This window comes from Sorex araneus, chromosome 9 (assembly GCF_027595985.1).
Source record: "Sorex araneus isolate mSorAra2 chromosome 9, mSorAra2.pri, whole genome shotgun sequence".
NCBI lineage: Eukaryota > Metazoa > Chordata > Mammalia > Eulipotyphla > Soricidae > Sorex > Sorex araneus.
This window is the reverse complement of record NC_073310.1, coordinates 41,724,298-41,751,310: the sequence shown is the minus strand read 5'-3', so window position 1 is coordinate 41,751,310 and position 27,013 is coordinate 41,724,298. Positions and strand designations below refer to the sequence as shown.

Genomic DNA, 27,013 nt, shown 5'->3' with positions numbered 1-27,013 from the left:
AATGGATCAAGCAATCCTAAAATTCATATGGAATAACAAACGTCCAAGGATAGCTAAAACAATTCTTGGGAAAAAGATGATGGGAGGCATCACCATCCCCAACCTCAAACTTTACTACAAAGCAGTAACAATTAAAACAGCATGGTACTGGAACAAAGGCAGAGCCGTAGACCAATGGAACAGGGTGGAATATCCCTACACACAACCCCAAATGTATGACCATCTAATCTTTGATAAGGGAGCAAGAGATGTGAAGTGGAGCAAGGAAAGCCTCTTTAACAAATGGTGCTGGCACAACTGGACAACCACATGCAAAAAAATGGGTTTAGACCTTGACCTGACACCATGCACAAAAGTCAGATCAAAATGGATTAAAGACCTCAACATTAGACCACAAACCATAAGGTACATTGAAGACAAGGTTGGCGAAACCCTCCACGATATTGAAGATAAAGGTATCTTCAAAGGTGACACGGAACTAAGCAATCTAGTAAAAACAGAGATCAACAAATGGGACTACATTAAACTAAAAAGCTTCTGCACCGCAAGAGATACAGTGACCAGAATACAAAGACTATCCACAGAATGGGAAAGGATATTTACACAATACCCATCAGATAAGGGGTTGATATCAATGGTATATAAAGCACTGGTTGAACTCTACAAGAAGAAAACATCCAACCCCATCAAAAAATGGGGCGAAGAAATGAACAGAAACTTTACCAAGGAAGAAATACGAATGGCCAAAAGGCACATGAAAAAGTGCTCTGCATCACTAATCATCAGAGAGATGCAGATCAAAACAACTTTGAGATACCACCTCACACCACAGAGACTAGCACACATCCAAAAGAACAAAAGCAACTGCTGTTGGAGAGGATGTGGGGAGAAAGGGACCCTTCTTCACTGCTGGTGGGAATGCCGACTGGTTCAGCCCTTCTGGAAAACAATTTGGACGACTCTCAAAAAATTAGATATTGAATTCCCATTTGACCCAGCAATACCACTGCTGGGAATATATCCCAGAGAGGCAAAAAAGTACAATCGAAACAACATCTGCACATGTATGTTCATCGCAGCACTGTTTACAATAGCCAGAATCTGGAAAAAACCCGAATGCCCCAGAACGGATGACTGGTTGAGGAAACTTTGGTACATCTATACAATGGAATACTATGCAGCTGTTAGAAAAAAGGAGGTCAAGAATTTTGTAGTTAAGTGGATGGGCATGAAAAGTTTCATGCTGAGTGAAATGAGTCAGAAAGAGAGAGACAGACATAGAAAGATTGCACTCATCTATGGTATATAGAATAACAGAGTGGGAGACTAACACCCAAGAACTGTAGAAATAAGTACCAGGAGGTTGACTCCATGGCTTCGAGGCTGGCCTCACGTTCCGGGGAAAGGTCAACTCAGAGAAGCGATCACCAACTACATTGTAGTCGAAGGCCATGTGGGGGAAGGGAGTTGCGGGCTGAATGAGGGCTAGAGACTGAGCACAGCGGCCACTCAACACCTTTATTGCAAACCACAGCAGCTAATTAGAGAGAGAAAACAGAAGGGAATGCCTTGCCACAGTGGCAGGGTGGGGTGGGGGGGAGATGGGATTGGGGAGGGTGGGAGGGACACTGGGTTTACGGGTGGTGGAGAATGGGCACTGGTGAAGGGATGGGTTCCCAAACTTTGTATGAGGGAAGTATAAGCACAAAAGTGTATAAATCTGTAACTGTACCCTCACGGTGATTCTCTAATTAAAAATAAATAAATTTAAAATTTAAAAAAAAAAAAAAAAAAGATGGGGGGCATCACCTTCCCCAACTTCAAACTGTACTACAGCAGTAATTAAAACAGCATGGTATTGGAATAGAAACAGAACCGAAGACCAATGGAACAGAACTGAATATCTGTCACAGACTCAAATATATGATCACTTAATCTTTGATAAAAGAACAACAAATGTGAAGTGGAGCAAGGAAAGGCTCTTCAACAAATGGTGCTGGGAAACCTGGACAGCTATTTGAAAAAAAAAAACAAAACTCTGACTTCTATTTAATGCGACACACAAAAGTCAGATCAAAGTGGATTAAAGACCTCAACATCAGACCTGAATCCATAAGGTACATGGAAGGAAATGTAGGCAGAACCCTCCATAAATGACATTGAAGTTAAAAGCATCTTTAAGGACGAAACACCACTAACCAAGCAAGTGGAAACAGACATAAACAAATGGGACCACAGCAAACTAAGAAGCTTCTGCACCTTAAAAGAAACAGTGACTTAAATACAGAGAGAGCCCACAAAATGGGAAAAATTATTTACTCAATACCCATCTGATAAGGGGTTAATATTAAAGATATACGAGACATTAGTAGAATTGTACAAGAAAAAAACTTCCAACCCCAACAAAAAAAAATGGAGAGAAGAAATGAACAGAAGCTTCCTCAAAAAGAAATACAAATGGCCAAAAGGCATGTGAAACAAATGCTTTACATCACTAATCTTCAGGGAGATACAAATCAAAACAATAATGAGATATCTCAAGTCACAAAGACTGGCATACATCCAAAAGAACAAGAACAACCATTGCTGGTGTGGATGCAGAGAGAAAGGAACTCTCAAATACTGATGGTGGGAATGCCGATTGGTCCAACCTTTCTGGAATACAATATGGACATTCCACAAAAACTCAAAATTTAGCTTCCATATGACCCAATACTGCTCCTGGGAATATACTCTAGTGGCCCAAAAACACAATGCAGAAAAGCTCTCTGCACTCATATGTTCATTGCATCACTATTTTTTTTCTGTTTTAAATGTACAGTAATTAAAAAATATTTACTTATCTTTTATTGAATCACCCTTAAGATAGTTACAAAGCTTTCACATTTGAGTTTTAGTCATACAATGATCGAACACCCATCCCTCCACCAGTGAACATTTTCTACCACCGATGTCTCCAGTATCCCCTCACCCTCCACCCCAGCCCGATCCCACAACTCATCCTGCCGCTATGGCAGACAATTTCCCCACACTCTCGCTCTCTCCTTTTAGGCATTATGGTTTGCAATACAGATACTGAGAGACTATCATGTTTGGTCCTTTATCTACCTTCAGCACACATCTCCCACCCCAAGTGATCCACCCAACCATCACTGACTTAGTGATCCCTTCTCTATCCCAGCGGCCTTCTCCCCAGTTCTTAAGTCAGGCTACCAACCATGGAGCAATATTCCTGGCCCTGTCTCTACTGTCCTTGGGTATCAGTCTCATATCTGTTATTTTATATTCCACAAATGAATGCAATCATCCTATGTCTGTCCCTCTCTTTCTGACTCATTTCACTTAGCATGATACTCTCCATGACAATCCACTTACAAGCAAATTTCATGACTTCATCTTTCCTAACAGCTGCATAGTATTCCATTGTGTAGATGTACCAAAGTTTCTTTAATCAGTCGTCTGTTCTCGGGCACTCGGGTTGTTTCCAGATTTGGCTATTGTGAACAGTACTGCAATCAACATATAAGTGCAGAAGTCATTTCTACTGTGCTTTTTTGCACCCTTGGGATATATTCTCAGAGGTCGTATTGGGGGGTCATATGAAAGCTTAATTTTCAGTTTTTGAAAGAATGTTCATAATGTTTTCCAAAAGGGCTGGACCAGTCAGCATTCCCACCAACATTGAAAGAGAGTTTCTGTCTCCCCACATCAGCGCCAGCAGTGGTTGTTCTTGTTTTTTTTGGGATGTGTGCCAGTCTCTGAGGTGTGAGATGATATCTCATTGTTGTTTTGATTTGCATCTCCCTGAGGATTAGTCATGTGGAGCACTTTTTCATGTGCCTTTTGGCCATTTGAATTTCTTGAGGAAGCTTCTGTCATTTCTTCTCTCCATTTTTTGATGGGGTTGGAGATTTTTTTCTTGTACAATTCTACTAATGTCCTGTATATCCTGGATATTAATTCCCAATCAGATGGGTATTGGGTAAATATTCTTTTCCATTCTGTGAGGATTAGTCATGTGGAGCACTTTTTCATGTGCCTTTTGGCCATTTGAATTTCTTGAGGAAGCTTCTGTCATTTCTTCTCTCCATTTTTTGATGGGGTTGGAGATTTTTTTCTTGTACAATTCTACTAATGTCCTGTATATCCTGGATATTAATTCCCAATCAGATGGGTATTGGGTAAATATTCTTTTCCATTCTGTAGACTCTCTCTGTATTTTGGTAACTATTTCTTTTGAGGTGCAGAAGCTTCTCAGTTTGATGTAGTCCCATTTGTTTATGCTTATTTCCACTTGTATGGTCAGTGGTGTTTCATCCTTAGAGATGCTTTTAGCTTCAATGTCATGGAGCTTATGCATTCAGGTCTGATGTTGAGGTCTTTAATCCACTTTGATCTGACTTTTGTGCCTCGCATTAGACAGGGGTCAGAGTTCTTTTTTTTGCAGTTAGTATCCAGTTTTCCTAGCATCACTTGTTGAAGAGCCTTTCCTTGCTCCACTTCACATTTCTTGCTCTTTTATCAAAGATTAAGTGATCATATATTTGAGAGTCTGTTGTAGATATTCAGTTCTGTTCCATTGGTCTGCAGTCTGTTTCTATTCCAATACCATGCTGTTTTAATTACTGCTGTAGTACAGTTTGAAGTTGGGGAAGGTGATGCCCCCCATCTTCTTTTTCCCAAGGATTGCTTTAGCTATTCATGGGGGTTTATTGTTCCATATGAATTTCAGGAGTGTTTTGTCTATTTCTTTGAAGAACACCATGGGTATTTTGATAGAGGCCACATTAAATCTGTATGTGCTTTGGGGAGTACTGCCATTTTGATAATGTTAATCCTCCCAATCCATGAGCAGGGGATGTGTCTCCTTTTCCTACTGTCCTCTTTTATTTCTTGAAGGAGTGTTTTGTAATTTTCCTTGTATAAGTCCTTCACCTCTTTAGTTAAGCTAATTCCGAGGTACTTGATTTTCTGAGGCACTATTGTGAATGGGACTGTTTTTCAGTATGTCTTTCTTCTCTTTCATTATTTGTATATAAAAAAAACCATGGAGTTTTGGGTTTTTATTATGTAGCCTACCACTTTACTCTATAAACCTATTGTTTCTAGGAGCTTTTCTGTAGGGTCTTTAGTATTTTCTTAGTATCATATGATCTGCAAATAATGCTAGTTTGACCTCTTCCTTTCTGATCTGTATGCCTTAATATCTTTTTCTTGCCTAACATTGCATCACTCTTCACAATAACCAGAATCTGTAAACAACCTGAGTGCCCAAGAATACACAACTGGTTAAAGAAACCATAGTACATCTGCACAATGGAATACTATTCAGCTAGTAGGAAAGGTGAAATCATGAAATTTGTCTATAAGTGAATGTACATGGAGAATATCATGCTAAGTGAAATGAGTCAGAAAAAGAGGGACAGACATAGAATGACTGCAGTTATTTGTGGAATATAAAACATCATAATAAGAGACTAACACCGAAGGACAGTCGAGACAAGGGCCAGGAAGACTGTTCCACATTTGGAAGCATGCCTGAAGAGCAGGGGAGAAGGCAGCAGGGATAGAGAAGGGATCACCAAGTCAGTGATGGTTGGGGGGATCGCTTGGGATGAGAGATGTGAACTAAAATTAGATAAAGAACCAAACATGATGGCCTCTAATTATCTCTATTGCAAACCATAATGTCCCAAAGCAGAGAGTAAAAAGGAAATTGTCTGCCATAGATGCAGGGGGTGGCGCGGGGTGGGGGTGGCGGGAGGGATACAGGGGGCACTAGTGGTGGAAATTGTATACTGGTCGATGAATGGATAGCTGATCATTGGAAGACTGAAACTCAATCATGAAAGCTTTTTAACTGTATCTCATGGTGATTCAATAAAAAAATAAAATAAAATAAATGTTTACTGATTCATTATATGGTCTAAGAGCTTGACAGATTTTGAATTTTTATTTTGAAATTTTTCTTCACATTGGAGATATGTAAAACTTTTGTAAGAGTATAAAAATACCATACTTTGGATCTTTCTTTTGTCAACAATCTTTAAATTGGACTGCTGGATTCAAACATTAGCTTCATTCCTCTCAATTCCAGTCCTACTACAATCAAAAAACATGTATTGACCTATCGTGTAACTACTACACCTTACTTCCTAGAAGGTAATGTAATGATAAAAAATTTCCTTTACAAAATCTCTTTAATTCCTATGCTGTGAAGGGCTAATAATGCGAAGCTATTAAAACTTTTTAATTTCTACATTGTAAAGGCAGAGATATTTTTCCATTAGGAAGCTTACCTCATGTCGATCACTTGGCTGACTATAACACTGGGCTGAGAGGTCTTTCCTTCAGCAATTTCATACAGAAAGAGTTTGAAATCACAGACTACAGCCAAAGCTCTTTGCCATCCTTTCTTCACTCCAGCTGGTTTAGGGATCTTCATTTTTTGATGTTAGAGATTAATTAAAAAAAAAACCCAACTCAAATTAAAATGTGTACCTGAAGCCTTGTAACTGCATATGCAAAACTAAAACATAACCTACTCAGAATGTAAATCTGCTCTTTATTAGTAAAATATAAATGAAACACATATATTTATTAATAATACATGAAAAAATGTGAGAACACCCTTTTTGTAACACTTAATGGTCTTCAAATGGTGCCCGGGCTGCCCTGCACATATGAGAATTCGGGCCTGATCCTGATTCCTCCCCCAGAAAAGGCATTTTAATTTTTACTACTAAAGTAACACATAGATATCTATTTCTATGTAGCACAAAACATTATTCAAGCGACTTATATGATTATGTCTTGATAATGTCTCATATTTCATGAACAAGCCACCTTCCCACTAAGAAAACCAAGTGATAAAAGATTAATTTGTGAACATTTTAAGAAGTATGTTTATTGTAGACTGAAACAGAAAATTTTGTGATTCTAGAATTTATTTCCAGAGGTTAGGTTTTTGTTTAAAAATAGCACTGTAGCACTGTTGTCCCATTGTTCATCGATTTGCTTGAGTGGGCACCAGTAATGTCTCCACTGTGAGACTTGTTACTGTTTTTGGCGTGCGGGCGGGATACTCTCAGTAGCTTGCTGGGCTCTCTGAGAGGGACGGAGGAATTGAACCTGGGTCGGTTGCATGCAAGGCAAACGCCCTACCTGCTGTGCTATTAATTTAAAATTACTTTGGATGAAATTAAATTATTAAATATTCATCATCTAATTTTCTGTAAAGGTCCATGTTAGTAAGATGACTAAAATTTACTGTAACTCATTAACAAACCTTAGAAGATTCGTTTAAATCCTACATACTTCACACTTCTACTTACCCTGACATGACCTTCATATGCTGTTCCTATCCCTTTCTGTGGATCTATACCCAGAGGACCTTTTGTCTGCTCAGGAGGGACTGGACAAGTTGTAGGAGCTTTGTTTACACAGGTTATATGACATGAGAATCCACACACTTTTGGAGGAAAGAAAAAGTAATGAAATTTCATTTTTACAAAACGGAAATGCATTAAATACTCACTTCATACAAGTTACTATATTTGATGAACAATATCTTGATATTACTTAAACAGCTGCTTTGCAATTTGTGGAGTTAATTCACTTGACTAACAGTAAGAATTTTAATGAGTAAAAAAAGAATTTCAACAAGAAAAAAAGGAATTTCAATAAGGAAAAATTTTTATTATTCTAATATCAATATTCAGTGTTAACATTAGTGATCATAATAAGGAGCAAATTATGTATAGTCTCATGGATAAAAGAGGGCTGGTTTAAACTTGCCTGGGTCAAAGCCCATAGTAATAGTGCTGAAAATCAAACCCAGGCAGTCTATCTCATAGCTTACACACTTAAATTCTACCAATATAACCATGACAACTTTTATCTGACATTCATGTAAGTATCACTTGATATTCTAAGATAAAATGATAAATAAAGATAAACGACGAAGTTTATTGAGATTTGGTTGTTTGAGAATTAAAGGTTAAAATATTTAAAACAAACAAGCTTTTTAGAAGGGATTACACACTAAGATTTCCTACTTAGACAATTTCTACTCTTAGGATGGGCCCCAAAGAACATAGAGGAAAATTCAGAGAGAAAATGAAGGGGTATCAATGTGGGACTAATACAAACAGTGGAAAATGGATTATATATTACCAATGGAATACTGTGAACCCACAAAGAGAAGACAAACTAATTTTTAACCCCACTCCAAACTATAGTAAAGCAGATATATTCACTTATAAGTGGAGCGTCTAGCAAGTTATTATTTGTTTTATGGTAAACTCTCATTTCCAAGGGCAGTGAAAACAATAGCTATTATAACCAATTTCAATCAACCAGGAAGAAATAAAACAATCTTTAGACGCTGTAAGCATTATCAGAGCATTTATGAAAGTTTGGGCACAGGCTTTATTGGACAGACATCTCCACAGCTTTATCAGACAGATGTCAAAAGGTCTGAAGAAAAGAGACACATACTTTCGTAGCTTGAAGGGAAGACATAGTGGGGAGAACTCAAAGTTTTCTATTCTGGGGATTGATATACAGTCAAAAAAGTAGCCAGGATACTGACAAAAAGATTTAAAAATGATATTTGCGAGTACGAGCCAAATTCCAATATGAGGTAAGCTTAAGAAATATACCAACTCTCTTCTTTGGTTTAAGACACACCTTACAGATTAATGGTAATGTACTATTCCTTCTCAGATTACCTGTTTCTATTGTCTCCAGTCTCAAACTTATTCTTTTCACATATATGTACTTCCTATTTGTATTTACCACTTCAAACTCATAACTCTCATATCTCTACTTTTCAATTCTGATACCTTCCTTTGACTAGGCCCACATACCTAAGTATATATATAAGATAATGTAATCTATCTGAGGATTTTAAATATTTGAGATTTGCAGTTACAGGAGTATATTTTACAAAGAGAATACATACAGCTCATAGTGGATTTCCTTCTAAATTCCTTTTAACACTGCATTAAGACATAGAAAGTAGTTTTAAAGTTTGAAATAACTACCTTATTCTTAGTATAAGGTATAGTAGTAAAATGCACATGAAGAATTGTTAATAGAATTGTCTGATTTGAAAAGTATGTATTTCTAAAATAATATAGTCTATATTAATTTAGATAATTTTGATTTCAGGAGTCCTAGGGGAAAAATACATTTTGTTTTCTGCTCAAAGAAGCCCCTTAATTTCTCATCTTTCACATGAGCTTCATGAGGGGCTTTGTCTTTACACCATCTCTAAAACTCTATCTGGTGCCTGAAACATGGAGCTAGCCTTCTACAAACACCTGAGGGATCAATGAAGGGCGGTGAGGAGTCTCTGCCATTTAATACAAGGTCACTGTCACTGTCATCCCGTTTCTCGTCGAAATACAAGGTATAAGATAAAAATTAAATGAATAAACTCAATGATAACTTTCATGTCCTCTTTCACATAGTTGGTTTTTCAGGACTACTGATTCACCCTGAATAATAAAACAAACATGAACAGCATATATTTAACTACACATTCCCTGAAAAATGTTCCTAGGGACAAAAATGTTCCTAGGGACATCAGACATCTCCAATATGCAACAGATTTTGGCAAGGTGTCCTGTTTAGTGTCTCTAACACTTTTGTCCAAAAATGCAAATATGCAAAAAAAATCATATATACTTTATTTTTATTATCTATAGTTATGTTTATTATATTTAATGTATTAATAATCATAAACACATTTTATACTTGAGCAAAAATTTTGATTCTAAAATGCTCTGAGCTCTGTGGAAGCAGTACCCACTCTCACACCGATTGTTTGACTTTCCAACTTTTGACTTCCGTGCACATTTCAGGAATTAAGCATCTACACGTGGAAGAATATTTAATTATATAGGATTTATTGGGGGATGACCTATCTTATTAGGTACACTGTGTTCTTTTTCACAAAAGAATATTCCCTTTTATAATGCGAATGTCAAATGTGTCTTCTGTATTTTTCCATAAAGAGATGAAGCCCAAATGCTCTTCAGTAACAAGGTCAGTCACCAGTTCCCTGGATTTCAGTGCTGATTGCTGCCTGGGGACCTTTAAAAGGCAATAAGCAAGTAATACACCAACCTCACTCTCAGCTATGGGTGTAACCGTATCATCAGGATTCAAATAGAACTGACCATTTTATATTAGAAACAAAGAATCAAAAGGAAAAATGGAGATAGTTGTTACTCCCACTTTTCCTGATCACATATATTTTAAAGAGAATAAAGTTATTTGATTACCATTTAGGGAGCTTATTATTTTGTTCTTACCTTCACAGGCACATCCCTGCCTTATCAAACCCACCATCAGAGAAGTACACTGATGACATTTTGTAGGAGTAGTAAAAGATTTGACAAAAAACTGGTGAGTCTTGCGCTGCAAAACAAATTTAAGAAATACATAGTTTAAAACATTTTCTATAGTATGAGTTTCTATGCCCCACAGCAGCAACTCAAATTATTATTTTAAATAGGAAATAAATGAATTATTTTAATTTGTTACTACAACTTTCAATAACTTATGCTGTTTAAATATTTTTACTGTGATAGCACAGAGGGTAGGACATTTGCGTGGCATGCAGCCGACCTGGGTTTGACTCCTCTGTCCCTCTTGGAGAGTCCAGCAAGCTACCAAGAGTATCCCATCCTCACAGCAGAGCCTGGCAAGCTATACGTGGTGTATTCAATATGCCAAAAACAGTAACAAGTCTCACAATGGAAATGTTACTGGTGCCCGCTTGAGCAAATCGATGAACAACGGGACTACAGTGCATGCTAAAATAAAGTCAAATGCTGATTTTAAATGACATTTGATAAATTTAACATATCAAAATGAACAAGCTTTGAGAGATGGCAGAATGAAACAGACATGGGTTCAAATGTCAACTCAACTTTTAACTGTACCAATGTTTACAAACTTGACTTCAGGATTTTAGCACATCTTTTCAGCATATTCTTTAATGAAGAGTTGAATGAAATTCTGTATATATACAAATAACAAAAGTTAATATGCTCGTTCTTATGAAGAACAAGAGTAATCTGAAATTTGTATCCTTGCTATAAATCATGTATTTGATTTTCTGGGACCGAGAACATGGTTAACAAATCTGTTTCTTCCCATGGATGGGGCAGTATTGCACTTGACACACACACACACACACACACACACACACACAAACATTGCAGAAGCAGATGCAGCTTAAAATATCGTACTGAAAACACAGTTATTAGAGTTCTCTAAATCTTGTCTAATCTATATGGTTGTCAACCAACGCAGACATTAGCTCTTGGCATACTTCCTTCCTCTAGCAAGTTTTAAAGTGATTGTGGTTCATTTTCGATACTACACATTGTACTCCAAACACTGCTCCACCTCTCCTCCCCCCCCAAAAAAAAACCCACCACCACCACCACCACAACAACAAAAACATTTAAAAGAACCTTAAGTAAATTTTAGATTTTAAAATTATAATAGTTGAAACATAAAATTCTGATTGAATTTGTTCCCTTGACTGGCAAATACTGGATGTGTACATGCCTAGGTAACAAAAAAACCAAAATATGGAGAGCACTTATGAGTGTCCAGAGGTTAGTGTTAGAAGTCAGGGGCCATGAGTTTCAAGGTCATGGACATCTTGGGTTCTCTAGCCTGCTGTATTCACAAAGATCTGGGTAGGTGTGGATTCCATGATAGACCAGGTATAAGAAGTTGCTGGGGTGTGAGACTCAAGATAATGGAGTGCACAGAGCAGGTAAGTAGGGAGGAGGGTCTGGCTAGCCTTGAACCTGCCAGGAAACATAGCAGGCAGTGGGGTCCCCATGTCAACTTAAAAGTGGCATTTTCAGACGTGATTTCTTTTCCTGGGAAGTAATTACTCACATCATTTGCCATTTTTTCAAATGAATTTCTAATAATTTTTTTATGTGTTACAGGATTTCTTACCTTTTGTAGAAATTAATCCTTACTGTTAGGTACTGTGAGTTGTCTGTTGTCTGTGAGTTATTACTAACAATGCTTTCTTTGTATGAACATCTTTAAATTTGATGAGCCAGAGAGATAGCTCACCAGGCTGGGTGCATGCAAAGTAGGCATTATATACAAGTACCTAAGTTCTATCCCAGGAACTACAGGGTCCCCTAAGTACTGAGTAAGGAGTACCCCATGTATTGCTGGATGTGACCAAGCAAACACCCCCCCCCCCAAATTGATGGAATAAAGTTCATCAATATTTTCACTTTTATTTGTGAGTCATTCCATGTGAATTTTCACTGCTAAGTGACAAATTCTCATGTATTTCTCCCATGTATATGTTCTTACTTTAAAAAAAATCAATCTAATAAATACATAAGAGGTAACATAGTGGTGGTGGGGTGCAGTAATGTTGCATATCAATGCTATAAACTTTGACACTAATTGTAATTACCTAAACTATAATTTAAAAAACAAAATTATAGTTGAAGAGATTGTATTTTCTCCACTTCATATACCTAGTTCCTTTTTGAAAATTAGTTGACCACAGATCTGAGGATTTATCTTTGGATACTCTGCTTTCAGAGAGTCTATCCTTATTACAGTATCATACTATTTTGATCACTACAGTTTATAGTACAATTTCAAGTTAGGTAATAAGATAACTACCAGTATCTTTTTCTCAGTCTAGCTTTAGCTAGTCAGGGTGTATGATATATCATACAAACTTTGTTACTGACTACTGTAAGTCCTTGAAGTATGCCATCAGAATCTGTATGGAGATTTTATTAAATCCTTAAAATAATTTGAGTAGGATGATTACTTTGACATTATTAATTTTTCTAATCCATGAATATGGAATACTTTTCCATTTCCCAAGGTCATCTTTCATTTCCCAATTGTCTTTTTAAAAAGTGACATAATTTTCAAGGTATAGATAACTCACATCTCTTGTGAAACTGATTCCTTAGAAACCTGATGTTTTTGGACAATATTTTGAATGATCTCTTTTTCTTCTAGTTCATTATTTGCACATAGGTATGTGAGATTTTTGTATGTCAATTTTATAGCTGTTTACTTTGATTATTGTTTTTAAAAGCCTTTTAGAGAACATCAGGGTCTTTTGTGATGATTATGTCATCTGCAAATAGTGACAGTTTTTACTTCTTTTCTAACGTACATCCCTTTGATTTCCTTTCCTTGCCTGATTGCCGTTGCTAATATTTTGAATAATATATTGAATAAAAGTAGAGACAGTGGCCATCATTGCCTTGTACCTGATCTCAGAGGGAAGGCTTTCAGTTTTCACCATCAAGAAGGATACTAACTGTGGGTTTACCATCTTGAGGAAGGTTCCCACCAACCCTATTTTGTTGAGTTTTTTTTTTTTTTTTTTTTTTTTTGCTTTTTTGGGTCACACCCAGCGACGCGCCGGGACCACTCCTGGCTCTGCACTCAGGAATTACTCCTGGCAGTGCTCAGGGGACCATATGGGATGCTGGGAATCGAACCTGGGTCAGCCACATGCAAGGCAAATGCCCTACCCACTGTGCTATTGCTCCAGCCCCTGTTGAGAGTTTTTATCATAAATAGATGTTGGATCTTGTTGAAAGCTTTCTCTATATTGACTGATAAAATCATGTAAGTTTTACCTTTCCCTTACACCTAAAGTTTTTCTGCTCTCTTGATGCTTTAAGTAGTCTGTTTCTCTTTTTAGGTTGTCTTCTCTCTTTTTTTTTTTTTTTGGTGGGGGGCATACCTGGAGCTCAGGGCCTACTCCTGGACTTGCACTCAAGTATCACTTCTGGCAAGCTGGGGAACCATATGGGGTGCTGGGGATGGAATCCAGGCCCCACTAGATTCACTTGCAAAAGCAAGTGTTCTATCCACTATACTATCTCTTTGGCCCTGCCCTCCCTTTTTTGCCATTTTCGATGACAATGTGTCTTGGCGTTATTTGAGCCTGTTTTGTTAGGTATCTTGAATTTCTTGAATGTGCATCCCTCCAGAAACTGGAAAGTTCTGAGCTACTATCTCCTCCACCAATCGTTTTCCCCTTTGTCTTTCTCCTTTCCTTCAGGTGCTCCTATAATTTGGAAATAATTTCTCTTGTAGTTATCCATTACATTCTCCCTGTTCTTTTACTTTGCTTTTGCTACTTTATTATCCATGCTGGCTCATAATTCATCTTTAAGTTCACGAGTAAGGTTCTCTGTATTCAAAAACCTCTCACTATGGCTTGCTGTTGTATTTTTTAGCTCCTTCAGATTCCATCTGTATGGATTCTTTCATATTCTGATTTAATTCTTTGGAGTTGACTTAATTTCTCTTCTAGTAACTGTTTAATTTATACTGGAAGGGATTCCTTAATTTCCATTACCATTGCAGAGAATGTTAATTTGAAGACTGGCTCAAGAATATTGATAAACATGAGCACTTGCCTGGACTTTTGTCCCTATCTTCCATTGCAGCTGAGTTTCTTTATTTCACATTGTTCCTTAAGCGTTTTATGGGTGTTGACAGTGAAACTTTAGATTCCTGGAAATCTGTGTACTTATGTGATCAGTTATTTATACTAATAGGCTACTTTTTGTGACTGAAATTCGGACTATTTTCATTACCATGTAATGTTATTTGAGTGTGACAGAAGGTGAAGATCTAGTTCCTCCCATTTGTCATTTACAGGGGTATTCTGTCTCTGAATGAGGACTTCCTACCTACCTATCCAGAGTGAAGTAATGCAGTCAAGTGGATATACTAGCATCCTTGTGGTTCCAGGTTTCATTGAGGCCAGTAGGGCTGGAAAAGGTGTTCTGGTGTCCTGGCCAAGAGGAAGGGAAGGTATTCTAACTCCCTTCAGTGCTTAGTGCTCCTTTTGCTATGTCCTATAGATTCTGGCAGCTTGCATTTTTATCAACATTTTTCTTCATGCATTTGAAAATTTTCTTTTTCAATTTCCCCACTGACTCAGTGGTTGTTGAGTATCACACTGCTTAGTATCCACATATTTGGGGTTTTTCTGGTTATCTTTTTGTGGCTGGTTTGTAATGTTATTGCATAATAATCAGAAAAAATGCTATACTTTCATTCTTTATATATGTACCAGCACGTAATCTATCTTGAGGGTGTTCCATGTTTGAGAAGAATTTGGATTCATCCCTTTTGGAGAAACTGTTCTAAGCCTATCTGTTCTAGTTGGTTGTCTAGGAGCCTGAATTCTGTTCCACTAGCCTGTATATCTGTCTTAAGTCTGCAATACATTTTAAAAAAATGTTTTTGGGTCACACCTAGCAGTGATCAGGGCTTACTCCTGGCTCTGTACTCAGAGGTCACTCCTGATGGGTTAGGGGGACATATCAGATGCCAGGATTGAACCTAAGTTGGCCGCGTGCAAGGCAAGCATCCTAGCCACTGTACTATTGCTCTGGCCTCTGCAATACATTTTAAAAACTTGTAGTAAGTGGTTAAATCAGATGATAAGTTCATTTCAGTGAAATAAGAATGAGGAAAATGACTGAATAAAATGTAAACTCATTACCAGATACATTATGAATAACAGTGTTTTCACTATTTAAACATATTTATTTATCATGCTACACTGCTTAAATTTTAAAACAGGGGCTGAAGAGATAGCTCAGTGAGTAGGGTGCTTGCTTTGCACTCAGCTGGACCTGGTTTTGATCCCTGACATCCCACATAGTTCCACAAGAACCATCAGAAGTAATTCCTGGCTCTGCAGGAATTTACATTTTATTCAGTCAGTTCTGTTACACTGTTCATTTCTTTCCATGTACCCTGTTTCTCCTCCACCATCCCCCAATCACCCTACCCCCAGCCTCCCTCTATGGGAGGCACTTTACTTCTTGCTCTTTCTCTCTTCCTTTTGTGCATTATGGTTTGCAATATAGGTGCTAAGAGGTTATGGGTGTTTGTTCAGGGCATTCATTTTTATCAGGATGGTAAGGCTGGAGTAGCTTTTCAATTGGGTGGAAGCTTTGGGGTGTGAATGTGACTGCTGAGGCTTCTGGGAGTACAGGAAGGCGGGGTGGAGGTAGCCCTTCCTGACCCCAAGAAAGCCTGGAGATTTCAGTCACAAAACTTGCATATCAAAAGTTTCAGCAGATTATATCTTGATGAGGTCCGTCCTGAGACAGTGGACTCAGGTTAACTCTTCCTGGTCATGCGCAGGTCTGAGCTTAACTACGGCTTTTGATTTCTTTTAAGATTTATTTATGGGTCTCTGAAGCAAGGGCAGTAGTAGAGCTTACAGGGTGGTGTTGGAGTTGGTTCGTGGGGGTGACTGCAGTGCTTCTATGAGTATTGGGAAGTGTGTGTGTATGGCGGGGGAGGTAGCCTACCCCAACTCTGAGAAAGCCTGGAGATTTCAGTCACAAAATCAGCATACCAGAATTTTCAACAGATTATATCTTGGTGAGGTCTATCCTGAGATGGTGGATTCAGGCTGGAAGTATAGTGCCGATTTTGAATTGTGGAAGAAAGTGGCTGCTGGGGGCTCTGCTTAGGCGGGCCACCAGGCCAACCCGCCCCCCTTTGATTTACCCCAGTCTCTGCAGCCATGCATGGGTCCGAGGTTAATTGTGGCTTTTGATCACTTTCGAGATTTATCTATAGGGCTCTGAAATAAGACCAATAAATGAGCTTGTATAGCTGAGGTGGAGGTGGTTTGTGGGCATGGCTCCCACATATCTAACTTTTGACCATTTAATTCCTTGGTAAACTTGGTCCCAAGTTGTTGGGGTTCAGACAAAGGCACAGCGGCAATTTTGGGGTGTCTGGTGTAAAGGCACCACCAGGCTGCTGATGCACTAGTCCCACAGGTACAGGTTGGCCTGCTGCTGGCATCACACTCCCGAAATGTAAAGTTTAATGTCATTCTCTCTTGTATCCCCCTTTTATGACTAAGGAACTTAGTACGTTTAAAAACTCAGTAAAGGGGGTATGGTGCCACCAACAGGTCAACCTGGACCTGCAGGGCAAGTGCAACTGAAGAGAACTGATCACTGTATCATTGTTATCACTGTCATCTCGTTGCTCATTGATATCCTTGAACGGGCACCAGTAACGTCTCCATTGTGAGAATTATTACTGTTTTCGGCATATCGAGTAAGCCACGGGTAGCTTGCCAGGCTCTGCTGTGCGGGCTGGATACTCTCAGTAGCTTGCTGGGCTCTTCGAGAGGGATGGAGGAATTGAACCCGGGTTGGCAGTGTGCAAGGCAAACACCCTACCGACTGTGCTATCGCTTAAAACTGAGTTTATGTGTATGTGTGAGGATGGGGGAATGGGGTTGAAAGAAGCAGCCTTGGGTATCTAGAAGAGATAGAAGAGAGAGGTGGGCACACTGGTGATGGATATGGTGCTGGAATTATATACAGATGAAATCATTATTAAACAGTATTGTTCATCACAGTATCTCAATATAAATTATAATGAGACATATTTCTGTATATTTCTCATTTTTAATTCTGGGAAAATTTAGGTCAATACTTTTCAAGTGTACCCATCTCTATTTATTTTTCCTTTTGAATTCCTACTATAAAATGACACAATTTCTGTCAGATACTTAACTCTAGGAGTGTAGCTATGTCAGTAATATTCTTTTGATCTATGAATACATAATCTCTTCATTTTTTGTGAGTTCTTCAATTTCATTCATTACTTTGATATTTTTACATATCATCTATAATCTCACTAATTTGTGTTTCTGCAATAACAGTTTGTTCATGATGCTACAACAGCCATTTAATATCTTTTTATTTCAGCAGTTATATTTTATCAAACACTTAGAAATTCTTCACCAAATAACACAGTAATATAACATGCTTATAACTAGATGAATACCTTAGGTGGCAAGCCAGTTGAACCAGAGCATCCTTTTTTCTTTAAGGTTGGTGTGTGAACTGGAAGAGGAGTACCATCTGCATTCTGAATCCATGGGCAAAAAGGAAAATTAATGTTATGAAACACCATCTATTTGGAATATCAATACAAATAAATCAAATTTAATAAAGCAAAATAAAATCAATGAGAAAAACTCAGTGACACTAAAAATTCTTATAGTGTTGGTAATTTAAATTTCTGCTTACAATCAATAGAAATGGAGTTTTTGTTCAATCAGTAAAATTATTTCAGTCTAGAAATTTAATAAATTTGTAAAAGATAATTTGTAGAAAATAAAAGGCATAGCATAAAAATTAGCATATCAATTTTCAGTCATCTGAAAATGCCAATAATTCTAAGAAGCATATGAAAAGTTTTTAGCATGATTTATAATAAAAATATTAAGAGAATACTTTTAATTAACTTTCTTATACAGAATGTATATTATATATATCTACATATATGCATGGAACTCAATTCTGGATCTGTGTGTGTGGAAAGAAAGAAGAGGAAAGATATTGACTGATAAGTAGAAATGCATTTTCAGAAATTAAGTTACAAAGAAAGTAATATATTTAATACTATGGAACTCAGAACTCACATGCAAATTTAATTAAAAGTCACTTTATTTTATATGATATTATAAGATTTTTAATGAAAGGAATCAGTGATTTAACTAGATGTTATTGTGAAAAAAGACATCTATAATAGTACAAAATATGAAGAATTACTTCCTTTAGGATGTAAAGAAGTAAGAGGAAAAAGCTATCTCTATTTGCTGTTACAGAATATTCCAAAAGAAAAGAAAAAAATGGATGATTTTTTTAAGATCTGATATGGAATATAACTCTCTAAAGCAAAATATTTTATATGTATTGGGGACTTAAAATGAATTGATTCGAGCTTAAAATTTTTGCTTGTGTGTTTAATTTACCTTTAAATCTGAAATTGTTTTGAATCCAATATATAACCTAACATTTAAAAAGAAAATAACAAAGATAAAAGGTAGAAACACTAAAAGCCTATATGGAAGTTAGAAAAGTTAATTCATAGAAAATATAATTGTAATTAGAATTTACATAGAAAGTACAAAAAAGGGTTTTAGAATTAAAGGAAGTGAAACAAGATTGATAGATACGAAAGCAGAGTTCATAAAGACTAGCAGTATCACACCAAAAAAAAAAATATATCACACCAAAAAAAAATTAGAGTGACTTCATTCAACACAGTAATAAAAATTCTGATATACCTAAAACATATGGAACATATCTTAAAAGCAAATGGAAAATACATTCTTTAAGAAAATAATAAAGTTTTGCTTTAGTAACTCTATAATGGATTCCTATCTGGAAAGACCCGACATCATAATGATGTTAATTCCCCTCAGATAAATCTAAGTGCAAATCCAATAAAAAATCTTACATGAAACTTGACAAGTTAATCCTAAAAACCAAAACTAAAGGGTTAAGAAGTAAAGATAGAAAGAAGTGAATGGAAATATCAGTTATCAAGAACAATTTTTGGAGCGTAGTAATTAGGACAATGCAACACTGATGCAAGAATAAATTAAAAAAAAAGCGAAATAGAATATAGAACCCTCAAAGACAACCACTGATGTAAAGAAAGAGCTTTTAAAATAGGGGAAAATATAGGAGAGTTGGCTGTTCTTATTAAAAAGAAAAAGATGAGAATCCACTTCTTATGAGACATAACAAAACATTTTAATTTCCAAGCACGTAGAAGCAAATTTTAAAAAGTTTTCAGAGGAAACCATTTTGAAAGAAAACTTCATTGATTTTGATATTGGGAAGAATCATTTTTCCAGATATAAAAAGCTTTAGTCATAAAGGAAAAGATTGATAAACATTACTATCTTAAAAAAGAAACTGTTGCAAGACAAAATATACTGCAAATCAAACTTAAAAATAAGCCACAGACAGGAAGAAAATGTTTGCAGTGCAGAGAGCCAGTTAAGGATGATTATCTAGAATATATAAAGTTCACTTGCAGAACAGCAGGAGAAATAATTCAATAGAACAACGGATAAGACACAAGCAGGCAGATCACTAATGGTCATAAACATGTAACAAGATGCTGAACAGCACTTCAAATAAAAAAAAATGCACATTAAAATAAAACACCACCCCATAGTTCTTAAATTGGCAAAAGCTAATGTTTGACAGTACCAAGGGTTGACAAGGATGCGGGGAAATGGGAAATGCTCATACACTACCAATGGAAGTGTAAGTTGGTCAACTACTGTGGAAGATAGCTAAAAGTTGAAAATGCACATATAACACAACCCAGAAATTCCACTTGTAAGTATACATGCTAATGCTAAACAAACTGGATATTAGCAAAAGCTAATAGGATTTTTCTATTAGGATTTTCAATTTGCCACAGGTTGAAACTACAATATTATAAAACAACTGAATATTCAATGACAGAAGAATGAATAGTTGTGATTAAACTCATATGATTAAATATTATGCAAGTTATAATGAATGAGCTAAAGGGGCATACATTTGTATAAGCAAACCCCCAAAACAACTTAAAAAGTTATAAAAAGATATAGATAACCTTTATGTAATATTTAAACACATAAATGTTATATTATTTATGAATACAAATAAAACACCAAGGAAGAAAGGATGCACCTCCATTTCAGGTACCAAGATATATCTGGGAAAAGAAAGGGAAATGGTACAAGAAAGGTGTTTGGTGGATTTTCCATCTTTCAATTCTAATTTGAAAAATAATGGGCAAAACATATTTAATATGTAGATGGTGGTTACATGGATGTTTAATATATTATCTTTGTAAGCTTAAAAGTTATACCACAATAAAAAGCTAAACTCAAAATATATTTTAAATGGTAATAATAAAAGGAAAAGGGTTTTATCAATTTAACCAGTCTGAGGAACCATAGGGTTGCAAAAATAAACAAACCAGAATTTAACAACTCACACTTTATTTAAAAGAACTTTCTAAACTGGACTACTGGAACTCTAGACACAACTCTTGAGATAAAACAAGCAAGATAAAATAAGCTGTGTCAGAATTGCAAGGTGGAGTGAAATATAAACTTCATCTTGACACAGGATGGCAAAATAGGTATATATGTATTTTTGACTTATTGAGGAAATAGTCTCTTTTGAGAAAATGGCTTAGCTCGCTGATTAATTATCATTGACTGGTGTTACAAACTGCTCTTTTTTATATTAGTACTGGATATGATTTAGGCCAGGAATGTAATGCAGTGATGGAATACACACCTTGCATTGATGAGGCCCTAGGTTTAATCCCCAGCAAGCCTTCCTTGCCTCTCCAAAAGGGTATGATTTCAATGGATGCCTACTGCTGATTTAGCAGTTAGAATAATCAATTTGGTTGCCACTGATGCCAATTTTAAGCTCTACTTATGATGTACACATGTTATGCCACATCTAATTAGATAGAATAAAAATGAGACCGGCACCTGGCATTGCCACGTTCTACAGAGTGTCTAATAATTCCAAATTGGTAAGTCTCTGTACTATACAGTTCTTTAATTAAGATAATTATTTTTTAATAATACACCTAATTTTGGCCTATTTTAAGATAAATTTGGAGGGACAATTTTCTACTTTAGTTTTAAATTCCAAGTTAAATAAATGTACTGATCTCCAATATACTGTGAATTATTTAGACAATTTATTAGATTAAAAGATGAATAATTTCACTTGTTTTGGCAATTCCCTCTTTCCTGACACAAGTGTAAAGTTGAGGAGCAAGACTGCTCCAATAAGGCACCTTCACTGGCTCAGCTTCACTAGATGTGGAAGGAGAGGTGGACCTTGACTGGATGTAAAACTTGACGCTCGGATTCCGTACATGTGTGTTCTCAACGGGATCAGTCTAGGAAAATAAGTTAGGAAAAACAAAAACCCAAGAAATCACTTTTAAACAATGTGCAGCTCTTAGCAACTTTCTGTAAGGCATGATCATGAAAACATTTCTTGAGGAAGACGACTAACAAACTTTAGTTTGAATATTTACATTAGGGATGTGTCATACAAAAGCAGTCACTAGCTTTAATGTACATCAAAGATTAAAATACCGGCAGTCAACAAAATGCTCCACTCTTCATTGCTGGTGTGATTTTGAGCACTGATGTCAAAAGTATATTCTTGTATTCCACATGTAACTTCTGTATTTCCCCAAAATAATCATACACGTGAAATAAGTAAGAGTATATACAACAGATTAAAGACAATTTTGTCCTTGAGGATAATAAAACTTAGTTCTCTATTAGTGCTAGATAAAAGTGAATAAATGAACCTATCGGCTTTGTGGTTGTTTCTAAAGATAAATGCTTTTTATTTAATAGCAGTAGAAATATTACATTAAGTTGTACTCTCCTAGCCAAATAGTTTTAAAAATTGAAAAGGCGTTGGTGGATTAAAACTGAGCAGAAAAAACTTTACAATTACAGAAGGGGGGAGTGCTAGAGTGGGGGTTGAGTTGCATGTCTGGCATGAGGCCAACCCTTGGTTCAAGGCACTGTTTGGTCTACTGGACTATCAGTGGGTGCAGCGCTGGAGAGCATGAGAACTGCTGGGGTGGCCAGGTAATCCTGGACACTGCAGGGTCTGAGAACAACTATCCACAGGCCGTCATATTGAACCTTCAATTTGGTTAGCGGAGTACTGCTAGGAGGCTCCTTTCACCTCCCCGAACCCAAGCCCTCCTGAGCACTCCGTGAAACACCTCCCTATCCCATTAAAAATAAAAAACTTATGGAGTACACAGACTGATGATATATTAGCAATATTAAAATTTACTAGGATTTTTTAAAAATGAAGGGCAATGAAGGCAATTTGGAAAAGAGTTATGGAATTTGTTTTGACTGTGTAGAGCAAGAACAATGCTTAGATCGAAGGTAACACATCAGTAAAAAAGAGCATCAACTTAAGTAATTTTAAATTTGAATTAAATTTTTTTCCCTTCATTATCAGTATTATGGTTACTAGTTTAGGTACTCATCAAGCCTGTAGTTGGCATTTTCTGTACCCACCTACGGCCTCCCAGGGCAATGAACATGGCAATTCTGGCAATGCACAAGGCAAGACTGGTGGGGTTAATCAGTCACCAATGGGGCCTGAGACCGACCTTTAGTTACTGGATTCAGGAGAAGAGGAAGAAGAAGGGTCTCAGTGAGAGCATTGGGACTTGGAAGAATAGCTATTTACTGATGGCTACAAATCATGTAGCACTGTAGCACTGTCATAGCAATGTCGTCCCATTGTTCGATTTGTTCGAGTGCGCACCAGTAACGTCTCCATTGTGAGACTTGTTGTTACTGTTTTTGGCATATCTAATATGCCACGGGTAGCTTGCCAGGCTCTGCTGTGCGGGCAAGATACTCAGTAGCTTGCTGGGCTCTCCAAAAGGGACAGAGGAATCAAACCCAGGTCGACTGCGTGTAAGGCAAACACCCTACCCGCTATGCTATCGCTCCAATCCTACAAATCATGTAATATTTAAAATACCCCAAACTAATAAACTGAAGTATACCAGCTGTTTGGAGGTGATGTAGCTGACTCATAAATTAGTATGTCTCATAAGTGAAAAGAGCCAGGCTTGAATACCATCTCTTGACTTTAAACTCAGTACTAGATCTGTTGCTGCGTCTCCTAAGCAGAGGTACTCAAACCAATTTACGTGAGCACGGAAGTTAAGTTCTACGCTTTTCTTACCAGTGAGCTTTTACCAGGAATTAGAGAGTAGAAGAAAAAAGAAAATGGGACTCATAAGAAAAATTTCACAATTTCACTCAGAATAGCCACAGAGAAAGTAACCGGTTAAAATTTTTTATCTGAAATAGGACCCATAAGGCAGAAATGATTTTCCTTTTCTAAAAATTTCTTCTAATTTCCATAAGATTTTATAAACGCCAAACCAATTAATAATCTATGGGGGCCAACTATACTGAAATTAATAAGCAAAGTAGTACTGATAATTTTTACAGTAAAAACTTGAAATATGTCAAAGCCGGGGCTTGGGAGAGCTCAATTAGCAGCATCGATGCCTGGCATGTGCAAGGCCCTGAGTTCTATTCTTAGCATTCCCTGAGCCCACACGCACCACTGGGTTAGGCCCTGCTGCCCCTCCCCTCCAGCATTGAGTATTCCTACCTCCTTATCTCCAGCTCCACCAGCTGTGGCCTCTATTAAAAAAATATACTCCACTATTCAAATAATCAAGAGTTAGCTCTGTCTCAGTTTTTAAAAGAAGTGTCCAAATGGGGGATCTGGATCTTTTTAAGAAGATATGTTTCTGATCTCTCACACAAAGCCTTTAATGCACAGTCTGATTAGAAGGCTGCAGTGAAGGATCCTGTGTGAAGGACAATGCTGTGAATGGAATACCTACGATGGCTTTATATTTCTGGATCCAAATACTTAATAACTGGATGGCCAGGTTATAGAAAAACTTTTTTTTTTACTTAAAAAATAAAACCCTTCAAAATGACAAAGGAAGGGGCTCATTTTCAATAGTATTGAGTGATATTTGACAGCAGGTCATTCTTTGGTCCATGTGAACATACAGGGTGAGAGAAGGGAGTACACTTCTCATATACTTTCTTGCACATAAATCAGAATGCATGTCATAATGGGGTGTGTGTTACATTATGAAAATTTCAAATCTAAAAGGACAGGCCTTCCCCTGTCTCACTGTCAGTTCCTAAAACATTTATCAGCATGTTTCACAATGCTCTAAAAATGTGACAAAGGAAAACTGCTCAATCACAATTTAATAACCTGTAATGACACAAATTAGTCACTCTTAAAGAACTTGGCAATACTGAAGAACTACTGTTTACGAAATGTTGTTTCTAACAAAATAAAATAATAGTATGAATGAGAACAGATTTAAAATTGTTTTCTTGACTGAATGAGGTAAAAACTTGTTATTTAGACTGTATAACATTTAATTAAAAGATAATCTATACTAACTGGAACAGTAATGAAAATTGCCATACTAAATTTACAAGCAATGTGGTTTTAAAATAAAAATTCCAACAGACAAATAAAAATAAGTTAGTTTTTTATTTAAAAAAGGAATGGCAGGCCTTAGAAATAATACAGGGGGTAGGGTGTTTGCCTTGCATGCAGCTGACCCTGGCTTGATCCTTGGCATCACATATGGTCCCCTGAGCACGCCATGGGTGATTCCTGAGCCCCAAGGTAAGAGCAAGCCCTGAGCATCACTGGATATGATCCTATTCCCTCTGATTTTTTTTTAAATAAGTAGCTAAAAAAGAAATACTATTTTGAGATGGCATGAATTGAACATATTAAAAAAAATGAAGAATGTCATTTACAAAAATTTCTTAATTTTTGGATAAAGTGAATTATAATGAATTTAAAAAATACTACTATTTTTTTAAAAGTGTGTTTCTCAAGGAGCAAATTTTGGCAAAGATGAATAAATGCATTGTAGAAAAAAACATGGGTGGGGGATTGGAGTTTCCCATGAAATGCTCAGGAGACTAGAAGATCACTCCCAGCAGAGTGGAGAGGGGCCATGCAGTGCTGGACTGAATAAATTTAGGGCTTTGCACATGCAAGACTTGTGCTCTAGTCTGCTGGGCCATCTCTATCTCTACTGAAAAGTTGCTACTAGCAAACCTAAAACCACATCCAAATATTTTGGAAGGCACTACTATGCTGAGGAGATAAAGTGGAAAATCTTTTTGGTGGGTTTTTTCCCCAAAAAATATTCAGGGGACTAGGATATCACTCCTAGCAGTGTGAGGAGGGACCCAGGTAGTGCTGGTGACAGAACTTCAGACCCTGCACATATAAACACATAAGATATGTGCTCTAGTCTGCTGGGCCCTCTCCAAATCCTACTGAAAAGTTTCTACTATTAAACTTAAAACCACATCCAAATATTCTGAAAGGCTCTACCAGGTTGGGGAGATAAGAGTATAGGACTGGAATACATGCCTTGCATGCACAAGGCCTGAGTCCAATTCCTGGCTTCGCATAATCACCCCCTACCACAACACTACCCCATACTCTAAGTAAGCACCAGTTGGTATGGCCCTGGTGGCTTCTAGTACCAAATCACTGGGCTGGGCATTAAGTCATTAGGCCTGCACTGCCAAGTCCAGTATTAGCTGGCCTGGTTCACCCCGAGTACCGTTTGGGAGAACCCCACCAAAAAATAAATCCAACAATTCAGCTAATTAGATTTTAATATTTCAGATTCCTGCCAATGTAAACAATTCTACAAGAGGGTTTAAAGGTAAAAATAATAATACAATACTACTTACAAGTTTTCGCATTTATATTGATACTATTTTCTATCAACAGGACTGAGGTATTGAGTTTTTGGTTGTTTTCTTAATCACACAGTGGTGCTCAAGGGTCTAGTGCTCAGAGGTCACTTCTGGCAGTGTTCAGGGAACCACGGAGTGCTGGGGATTAAGCCTCGGCCTTGAGCATACAATGCATGCATTCCAGTTCATTGAGCTATGTTTCTTGTCACAGACTATAGTTTTTAAAATGTCATTAATTTTATTTCTATTTGCATGCTTACTAATTATTTTTGTAAATAATAGCTTTTTTATAATAATACCCAAACCAAACAATATTCACAATTTTCAATGATTATGTTCTGTGATACATAGCCTAAAATTAACTGAAATAATTAGCAATGATTCAACTATAACAGGATAGCAAAGCAATTAATAACATTAATTATTGTCATCATTACAAATATAACTATTAATATATTTAAACTGTAAGTTAAAACTTCTATTATAAAAAATAAAGCATTAAATATAAAAATGACTTGAATATTGTAGGATAAGCTAATAAATTTCATTTATATCAATAGTAGGTATTGTAATTCAACAAGAATACAAAAATAAAAAATCATAACAAAGGAAAATAGTAAAAAGAAATAAATATCTAATATTATTTTAAAAACACTAATCTATTGAGAATAAGGAATACCCAAGTAAACATAGACTTCTTCTACATTTTGTGGACTCATTCTTTTTTCTAACTAATACATTTAAACTAGTAATTCTGTAAAA

The 27,013-nt window shown here is 36.6% G+C and overlaps 1 protein-coding gene across 17 annotated transcripts in view; it reads right to left on the bottom strand.

The window, feature by feature from the left end:
* CDC42BPA (CDC42 binding protein kinase alpha) overlaps nt 1-27,013 on the bottom strand; it is a 334,917-nt gene that overhangs the window by 37,321 nt on the left and 270,583 nt on the right. For 9 of the 17 annotated variants that reach the window (XM_055146939.1, XM_055146925.1, XM_055146926.1 and 6 more), the window contains 5 exons: nt 21,715-21,819; nt 17,884-17,967; nt 10,323-10,428; nt 7,335-7,471; nt 6,300-6,439 (listed from right to left, as the gene is read on the bottom strand). In XM_055146939.1, coding sequence (XP_055002914.1) covers nt 6,300-6,439; nt 7,335-7,471; nt 10,323-10,428; nt 17,884-17,967; nt 21,715-21,819 — 572 coding nt within the window. The remainder of the gene's footprint in view (nt 1-6,299; nt 6,440-7,334; nt 7,472-10,322; nt 10,429-17,883; nt 17,968-21,714; nt 21,820-27,013) is intronic. The other 8 variants (XM_055146927.1, XM_055146930.1, XM_055146931.1 and 5 more) reach the window with 1 other exon arrangement.